Genomic DNA, 9,753 nt, shown 5'->3' on the forward strand with positions numbered 1-9,753 from the left:
AAACAAACCCAGTTCACCAGATTAGCGTCCGCTGCTCATGTGGAGGAGTGGGGAATCAAACCTGGTTCTCCAGATTAGAGTCCTCTGCCCCAAACCACCGCTCTTAACCACCACACCACGCTGGCTCTCAATTGGGGAGGCATGCCGGCTGGCCATCTTGGGGAGAGTCTGGTTAGGGGTGGAGAAGTGCAGAGCGGCAGTAGCAGGTGCTCCTTTTCACCATGTGTTCGGTTTTTTGAAATCGCTTGAAAATCGTGCAACTTTACAGGGACAAGTGAAACTTGTAAAGTTGCACTGTGGAGACCACAGTGAGGGCAACTGCTACGTTGTGTAAATGCTTGAAAGGGTCTTGAGAAAAAGTACTAAGGAAGGAGTATGACTATGGTGTAAAAAGAAGTAACATGCTAGCTTACACTCCATTTGTTTGTGTGAGTACTGACAAGAGAAGAGTCTGCAGTCTTCCCCTTCTAAGGGTGCCTCTGCCCACCACAGATTCGCGTGGACAGATGGGATTGCTGAATGCAGTACAGGATTTCTTTGCTTTACTAATCCCTGAAATGGTGCTCGTGGGGGCAGAAGCCGACTGGGAAGTGAAAACAGCCTGGGAGCTGGTCGTGCTGAGCAGCCCTTGCTGTTTACAAGCCAGCACTGCAGGGGGTCACTTGGCTCAATGGGGCTGACAGTGGGCATTTTTAGCTCTCCCGCTGCAAGAGAGAACAGTTGGTGAGCTGACACAAACTGCCACGGCCGAGGAGGGGTCTGGGCCGAGCGGCCCCTGAGGCTTGGGCAGAATTGCTGGGGCTTGGCTCTGCTTGCTCTTGGCCACCAGAGGCTCTCTAGGGCAGCAGCTCCCCCGGGAAATTTCTCTATAAGTTCAATGGCCAGTCCATCCCTGCTTTGGACCACTGGGAACAGCATGAGGTGGAAGTTAGAGGTCTGCAGCAGGAGGGGGAAACTGGCAAAAAAACATCCTCCCTTTCATTAGCAGAAATTTCCCACAGAATCCAACCAATTGTGGCTATTTATTCTGCCAAAGCAATGTCTGAATTGCTCCACATAATTTCACTGAACAGGCTCTTCTTTAGGGATTCCAGCCTCCAGGTGGGACCTGAGGATCCCCCACAATTACACCTTATCTCCAAACTACAGAGATCAGTTCCCCAGGAGAGACTTGACTCTTTGGAGGATGAACTCTATGGCATTGTACCCTATTGAGGTTCCTGTCCTCTTCAGGATAAATCCCCAAATCTCCATGGGTTTCCCAACCTGGATCTGGCAACCCTACCCCCCTATCCCCCACCAATGGCCTGGCAATCCTACGTCTTTGAGGTGATGGTCTTTAGCCAGTGTTCTAAATAAAAAATACTGATGATAAACTGGAATGCTCTTATGGAACTCCACTTGTTATTTCCCCCTTTGATAGTAACCCATTAACAGGATCAGCCTATTCTGTAGCCTAATTATTTATGATATTGGGGTTCCATACTGGATCCCTGAGAAGTAATTTAGCCACAAACACACACACACAGCAGCAGCAGCATGGTAGAAAATTGGTTTTAACTCTTCCCCCTTTGCCATTTCCCTTGCTCCCCATGGCTGTTTTTAGCCTTGACCAGGGAAAAAGACCCCCCCCTTTCCAGGACTAAAGCAGCAAAAGGGTGTCCAGTTCTGGCTGGGGAAACTGCAGGGGGGAAAGTACCCCTTCCTCAACTCCACATACCCAGACAGTATCCTCTGTCCATACCACCACCACCACCCCTTTGTTGGTTTTTGCAGCTGAAATTCGCATCAGGGAATCTGATCCCAGATCCCCAACCTCATGACTACTACAGTCCTCCATAGCAACACTGATAGATGCATCATATTCCATTTTTATAATTAGCTGTTAAGGGGCTGCTTTTTAATTGAACGTTTAAAACCATTTTTAAAGGATGCTGAGATAGCCGGTCAGTTTGAGTACACTTGGAATCACTTGTCTGCAAACACACGCCTCACCAAAAATAATTCAAAACGATGTGGTTAGAGGTAAAAATTTCTTATGCCGTTATAATATCTTTCCAGGCCATTAAGTATCATAATACAGACCTGCACATCTTTAGATAGGATGTGTAATAATAAAAAAAATGTTGAGCAAACTATATATGTTGAGATATCCTGTTTGGTTTTCACAAGTGCCTTTTCACATAAGAACCGTAGGGAATGATTTATCCCAAAGGTAAATAGGAAACCGCTCAGTCATGACGAGATCTTTCCTGGAGAAATATTTTCCTATCTCATCTTCCATTTGTCAGTATAATTCACTAACAAGAATTTCATAGCCTGTCCTCTTACAGTAGATTACATTATTTTTATTACTGAATGCATTGGTTTTGATTAGTTCTTTGGGGCACCATTCCAATAACTTTTAATAATAATCCTGAAAAGGATGTCACTTTCTCAGCTTGCTTCAGGTACTGACTTTGAAGCAACCCGAAGTATTTTTTGAGTGGTCCTATGGCCTTGTCAGTGCAGCTTGCAAAGGCACAGGAGCATTGCTAAAACAGAGAGAGCTGGCAACCCCATTCATCTGACTTGCTCTCAGTAGTCTGATGCTGTTCAATAAATGGGTGGATTGCTGTGTTTCTAGTAGATAGATATGGGATGTCTGATCCCAGTTGTGACTTCTCTCATTGGCAAAACAAAGGAAAGGCAGAAAGGGTCTTTTCCTACTACAGAAAACTGTCCTTGCATTTTGCCTTCTGTCTCCGGATCTAGAAGGCCCTGATTTCAATGGACACTTTCCGCGAACTGGGGTGCCATGCCACCCTGCCCAAACTTCAGCCGACCGGCATCCTCATATCCGACTACCAGCGCTGTCGGGTGCCGGTCTGGGGTGTCGCTTACATGAATGTCCAGTTCCAGCAACGTTCCAGCCGCCTCCGCCTCGTCGTGGTCGACGGGCCCCGAACCAGCCTCCTGGGGATCGAGTGGTTCACGGCCCTTGGGATCCACCTCGCCTGCATCCACTGCATCAGCCAGCCCGCCCTTGACTCCATCTGGACTGAGTTCGAGGATGTCTGGAAGGGGCCGTTGGGTTGCTACAAGGGGCCACCCGTTCGCCTGCATGTCGACCCTGCTGCCACCCCCATCCGCCTCAAGTCGCGCAGGGTCCCCTTCGCACTCAAGGACCTCATCAACGCCGAGCTCGACCGGCTCGTTGTGCAGGGCGTCCTCGTGCCTGTGCCCAACGCTCCCTGGGAGACCCCGATCGTGATGCCCTTGAAGGCCAACGGGGAAGTCCGCATCTGCGCAGACTACAAATGCACCCTCAACAAGGCACTTCAGTCCCATGCCTACCCGGTGCCTGTAGTGAGCCACCTCCTGGCCTCCCTTGCCTGGGGCAGGGTCTTTTCAAACTGGACCTCGCCCAGGCATACCAGCAGCTGGCAGTGGACTCAGAGTCGGCCATGGCCCAGACCATAGTCACCCACCGGGGCACGTTCAGGGTGACTCGGCTGCAGTTCGGGGTCAGCACAGCCCCAGGCATCTTCCAGAAGTTGATGGAAGACCTCCTCAACGGCCAGCCGGGCTTCGTCCCCTACTTTGATGATGTCCTCATTGCCGCTGGCTCCGAGGGAGAGCTCCTGGAGCACGTCTGCAGGGTGCTCCGCTGTTTCCTGGACGCCGGCCTCACGGTGAAGCGGGAGAAGTGCCAGCTGGGCCTGCCACAGGTGGAGTTCCTGGGCTACTTGATCGACGCGGACAGCATCCACCCTATGCCCGACAAGATCAAGGCCATCCACAGTGCCCCTCTACCCCAATGCAAGCAGGAGCTCCAGTCATTCCTGGGTCTTTTAAACTTCTACCATGACTTCTTGCCCAGCAGGGCAACGATAGCAGAGCCTCTTCACCGGCTCTTGGACAAGTCTGCCCCGTGGTCCTGGGGCAAGCTGCAGCAGCAAGCGTTCGAGGCCGCCAAGAGTCTTCTGTCATCCTCCAGCCTGCTCGTCCACTTTGACGAGCGTTTGCCGGTTCTGCTGATGTGCGATGCCTCGCCCTACGGCATCGGCGCAGTCCTCAACCACCTGTTGCCAGACTGTCGGGAGGCCCCGATCGCTTTTTACTCCCAGACTCTCTTTTCGGCGGAGCGCAACTACACCCAGATTGACTGGGAGGCTCTAGCCATCGTGGCCGGCGTCAAGAAATTCTACAACCATCTGTACGGCCATTCCTTCACCATCATCATGGACCACAAGCCACTTCTGGGTCTGTCAATGCCGGATCGCCAGATGCCGCAGATCCTGCCCCCCCCCCACATGCTCCTGTGGTCGATCTTCCTCAACGCCTACGAGTTCAGGCTGCTGCATCGCCCCGGGTCAAGCATCGCGGATGCGGACGCCCTCAGCCGCCTGTTGCTTGAGGACACCAATCCTGACCCGTCCCCGGCCTATGCCATCATGCTGCTGGAGACCCTGCCAGAGCCGCTGCTGCAAGCCTCGGACATTGCAGCCCATACCGCTAAGGACCGCACCCTCGCCCGGGTTCTCAACTGGGTGGGGATGGGGTGGCCGGCCACCAGGCCGGACGGAGAGTTCAAGCCGTTCACCACGCACCAGCACGAGCTCTCGCTCAACAAGGGGTGCTTGCTCTAGGGGAACCGCATTGTAGTTCCGGCAAAACACATGAAGGTCCTGGAGGCTCTACACGCCTGCCATCTGGGAATCGTGCGCATGAAGGCCCTGGCGAGGAGCTATGTGTGGTGGCCGGGCATCGACGCTGCTGTCGAGGAGTGGGTGAGCCGTTGCCGACCCTGCCAGGAGCTGCGACCGGAGATGCCGCAAGCCCCGACCCAACACTGGGAGTCCACACATACACTCTGGTCCCACATCCACATAGACTTTGTGGGGCCCTTCCAGGGTAAGACATTCCTGCTCATCGTGGACTCCTACTCCAAGTGGCTGGAGGTGGCCGATGTCAGATCCATGACCTCGCGTGTTGTCATCCAAGAGCTGCGCAAGGCTTTCGCCACTCACTGCTTGCCAGACACCGTGGTCTCCGACAACGGGGCCCAATTCACGTCCGCCGAGTTCAAGGAGTTCCTGGTCAAAAACTTAATCTGTCACATGACCTCGGCTCCATTCCACCCCGCCACCAACGGTCAGGCGGAGCAAATGGTCCGGACGGCCAAGGAGGTGTTACGCCGCATCAATCGCCATGATTGGGACAGGGGGCTAGCGGAGTTCCTCCTAGCCCAGCACACCACACCCAACACTGTGACCAGGAAGCGTCCAGTGGAACGCCTCATGGGCTGCCAGCTGAAAACGCTGCTCAATCGGCTGCACCCTGACCTGGCGCCTGAGTGCCTCCGCCACAAGACCCCGTTGGCCGCCCCGAGAGTAGTGGAACTGGACGCTCCGGTCTACGCCTGCAACTATGGGGCAGGACCTACCTGGATTCCAGCCACCGTGCAGGAATCAACTGGGCCAGTGTCTTACCAGGTCACCACCCTGGAGGGGCAAGTACTGCGCTGGCACATTGACCAGCTCCGCCGCCGCCCCGCGGACCTGCCCGTCATTCCGGGCCCAGCGACACCACCCGTTGTTCCTGTCACAGTGACTCCGACGCGTTCCGGTGCCACTGCACAGGAGCCAGCGGCAACGCTGGACTACGAGCGGCCAGAGGACCGACGGTGCCCCAGCGATGCGGCCACTACGGACGACCCAATGGAGGACGCCCCTGCCACTGCAGATGCAACCCCCTCGCCAGCGCCCCAGTCGGCAACCCCAGTTCCCAAGCCACGCCGTTCCCAGCGCACCCAAGCACCACCGACCCACCTGAAGGACTTTGTGTGTTCCTGCATTGTCCGGACTTAGGGGGGAGGGGTGTTATGTATGTATATAGTTAGGTGATATGCAGGGGGAACTTAGGAGCTTGAGTCCTGGATGAAGGATCCTAAGCCCTGCATGCGCCATTGTTCCAAACCGGCACACGCCATTGGCCCTAAGCCAGCACGCGCCATTGGTAACCCGGGGTTGTTTCCCCCATCACGGATCAAGGGGGGAGTGGCTGCAGGCGGTCAAGGGAGCATATAAGCAGGGCCGTTTGCACCAAGTTCTCCAGTTCTGTTCTGTACTACAATAAAGCGTTGTTGTTGGAACTCCGTCTTGACCTCGTGTGTCCTCCCCACGCGGACTTAACAGAGGGAGAAAGGAAAGTCCTAGCATGGTTAACGAGAGTGGATGTTCCAGGACAGTGATACTCTGCTGCTCATGGAGAGCCACATTCACCATTACCATAAGCCAAATAGCCACATGACTACTGCATACCATTGCTCAACCTCAACAAACACACACAACACTATAACTATTAATATGAAATATATAATTATAACCTACTTAATTGCCAGAGTACCTCTCCCCACCACTGTTGAACCCATCTGCCCTTACTTCCTCTGCTGTCTTCTTTCTCTCTCCAGGCTCACTGCTTCAAGTGAGAGCAAGAAGTCTACTCTGCCTTGTGCCAGGGAAACAATGAGAAGGTAACGAGGGAAATAGAGGCTGCACAGGGGGGAAGAGTGCTCAGAAGAGCCACAGGTGGCTCCCAAGCCACTGAGTGAGTATCGCTGCTCTAGGACTTCTACTTCTCCTATGGTATGCCATAGAGTCTAGGAGGAACTGTCATTTATAAAGATGCCAAAGGCCAGAGGCTGGTTGGGGACTGAGAGAAGATAGGACTGCTGTTGGCTGGTGTCCTCCTATGGTCTTTCAAAGTAGATATTCCCTTGACACTAGGGGTGCCAGCTCCATGTTGGGAAATTTCTGGAGATTTTGAGGGCACAGCCTGGGGAGGGCAGGATTTTAGGAGGAGAGAGAGCTCGGCAGAGTACAATGCCATGCGCTCCACCCTCCAAAGCAGCCATTTGCTCCACAGGAACTGAGTTCTGTTGTCTGGAGATCAGCTGTAATTCCAGGAGATCTCCAGGCTCCACCTGGAGGTTGGCATCCCCACTTAACACTGAGAAAACCATGAAGACAATGCTGAGAAATGGCCTTTGACCTGGACATGGCATAATATTCCTGCTGATCTCCCTCCCCAAATTCCACCCTTCCCAGGCACCACCCCTAAATTTCCAGAAATTTCTTAAATCTGTGTTGCAATCTTAAATTGGGACAAATGGGCAGCATGCCCAGACTCCATGTTAAACTGTGCCTGTGGGGCCATGTGGCAACCCTATTAACTGGATATGCCAAGCCTTGGGAGCAAATCCCAGCCACCTATTAGAAACTTTCTCTCCCTATATCAACCATTTCATTCAAGGCATGGCTTGAAAATCTGTCTGTGTAAAATACCTAAGGTTGCCAGGTCCCTCTTTGCCACCAGTGGGAGGTTTTTTGGGCGGAGCCTGAGGAGGGTGGAGTTTGGAGAGGGGAGGGACTTTAATGCCATAGAGTCCAATTGCCAAAGCCGGCCATTTTCTACAGGTGAATGGGTCTCTATCGCCCTGGGATCAGTTGTAATAGCAGGAGATCTCCAGCTAATACCTGGAGGTTACAATAATGAGGAACACCTGTGCCAAAGTTAACGTAGTTGAAGAAAATGGTAGCACGAGGGCTCAAAAGTATAACACCACACTGGGTAAAAAATACAAAATAATGATACAATCAATGAACATGCAAACTGTGCAAAAAATCATATAAGCACTTCTGAATGTGTAGACAATATTTATAGGCATAAAGTCAACAAGCACAATGATAAATGAAATGAAATGAAAAGCATTACATCATGCAGTGGAGCAAGCAAATATATGGCACAAATTAGTGCTCTAGACTAAATACAATCCACAACGGGTACAGGAATATCCAGTCAAACATCAATAGTCCAAAAGTATGAGATAAGAAAATCCAAGAAGTGCAGCCAAGGAACCAACATAAAAGGAGAACGCGTGGCTAGTCGTAAATCACGTTTCAAAGGCTTTCTTCAGCTCCAACGTTGTTAGCATTAATCAGCCCGTAGGCTATGAGGTCTGTCGAAGGGTTCAAATGACCGTCAGCTGTGAAATAAATAACATCTTATATATGGCATGCTGAAAACATTATTGCAATATAAATTATATAAAAGGACATAACAGACACAACAAAAGGTTATAAGCTGTACCTAGGGAATGCGTCTATGTGGAATTCAAAAGCGCATGTATCCTCATGTGAGCGGTACTGCAAACAGGAAGTGGGGCGTTTTTATAGCAGTCTGGTAGCAGAAGGTGCATATTTAAAGAGATGGTACCATTATAAGTTGTTCCAACTTACCTTTTAGCCAGTTCTTGCGCATCAAAAGAAATTCCACCAGAGATGAAGACTTCTTCAGAGCTGCCAATTCGTTGGCGGCCAATTTTCGCAGAAGAGGATATCAACTCGACATCATTCAAAGTGCGCTTGATAGAACCCGTTCTAGATCCAGATCAGAACTGCTGCACCAATCTTCCTCGTCATCTACTCATGGCTCCTCTGCACCCAGAGTAGTAGCTTCCTTACAGTACTCACATCTATCTTTTGACATCAAACGCATTTTGATGCGCCATTGGCATTAGTTACAGGATATTCCTGGATGCAAAGAACCCCCTATTTTGGGGATGAGGAAAACTCGTTCCATACGTGACATCTTAATTAAAACAGATTCTTTACCATCTACCTCTACAATGTCTCCGGGACACCACAAGTGTGGTCATTGCTCCATGTGCCCCTATAGTCTACCCATCAAAGATGTACATTCTAACAGTTCTAAGTTTTCTTACACTCTCAAGCAATTTAGCAACTGCGGCATGGTCATGTCTGTTTACGCGGTCCTCTGTCCGTGCCGTTTGATGTACATCGGCTGTTCATCTCGTCCTGTCCGCCTTAGGATCGGTGAGCACTGAACGCGCATCAGGGCGCGCAATTTAGAGGCACCGCTTGTTCAACATTTCATTAATTCTCATCATTTGGACACTGACATTCTATTTTTTGTTTTATGGCAATTCAAATCTAAACCATTTCATCTTCAGGATGCCAAAAAACTTTTATTGCAACAAGAAGCTCGTCTAATCTATGCCTTTCGGACCCTTACCCCCCTGGGTCTCAATAATGAGTTTGATTTGTCCTGCTTTATCTAAAACTGCACCATCTTACTTATAATGGTACCATCTCTTTAAATATGCACCTTCTGCTATCAGACTGCTATAAAAACGCCCCACTTCCTGTTTGCAGTACCGCTCACATGAGGATACATGCGCTTTTGAATTCCACATAGACGCATTCCCTAGGTACAGCTTATAACCTTTTGTTGTATCTGTTATGTCCTTTTATATAATTTATATTGCAATAATGTTTTCAGCATGCCATATATAAGATGTTATTTATTTCACAGCTGACGGTCATTTGAACCCTTCGACAGACCTCATAGCCTACGGGCTGATTAATGCTAACAACGTTGGAGCTGAAGAAAGCCTTTGAAACGTGATTTACGACTAGCCACGCGTTCTCCTTTTATGTTGGTTCCTTGGCTGCACTTCTTGGATTTTCTTATCTCATACTTTTGGACTATTGATGTTTGACTTTATGTTTTGGACTGGATATTCCTGTACCCGTTGTGGATTGTATTTAGTCTAGAGCACTAATTTGTGCCATATATTTGCTTGCTCCACTGCATGATGTAATGCTTTTCATTTCATTTCATTTATCATTGTGCTTGTTGACTTTATGCCTATAAATATTGTCTACACATTCAGAAGTGCTTATATGA

At 50.3% G+C, this 9,753-nt stretch overlaps 1 protein-coding gene across 1 annotated transcript in view; it reads right to left on the reverse strand.

Annotated features, from left to right (window-relative positions):
- CABCOCO1 (ciliary associated calcium binding coiled-coil 1) overlaps positions 1-1,870 on the reverse strand; it is a 120,849-nt gene extending 118,979 nt beyond the window's left edge. Inside the window, exon 1 of the mRNA XM_056850523.1 lies at positions 1,721-1,870. Coding sequence (XP_056706501.1) covers positions 1,721-1,870 — 150 coding nt within the window. The remainder of the gene's footprint in view (positions 1-1,720) is intronic.
- Positions 1,871-9,753: the final 7,883 nt, after the last annotated feature.

Source organism: Euleptes europaea, chromosome 5 (assembly GCF_029931775.1).
Source record: "Euleptes europaea isolate rEulEur1 chromosome 5, rEulEur1.hap1, whole genome shotgun sequence".
In the NCBI taxonomy this organism is placed as follows: domain Eukaryota; kingdom Metazoa; phylum Chordata; class Lepidosauria; order Squamata; family Sphaerodactylidae; genus Euleptes; species Euleptes europaea.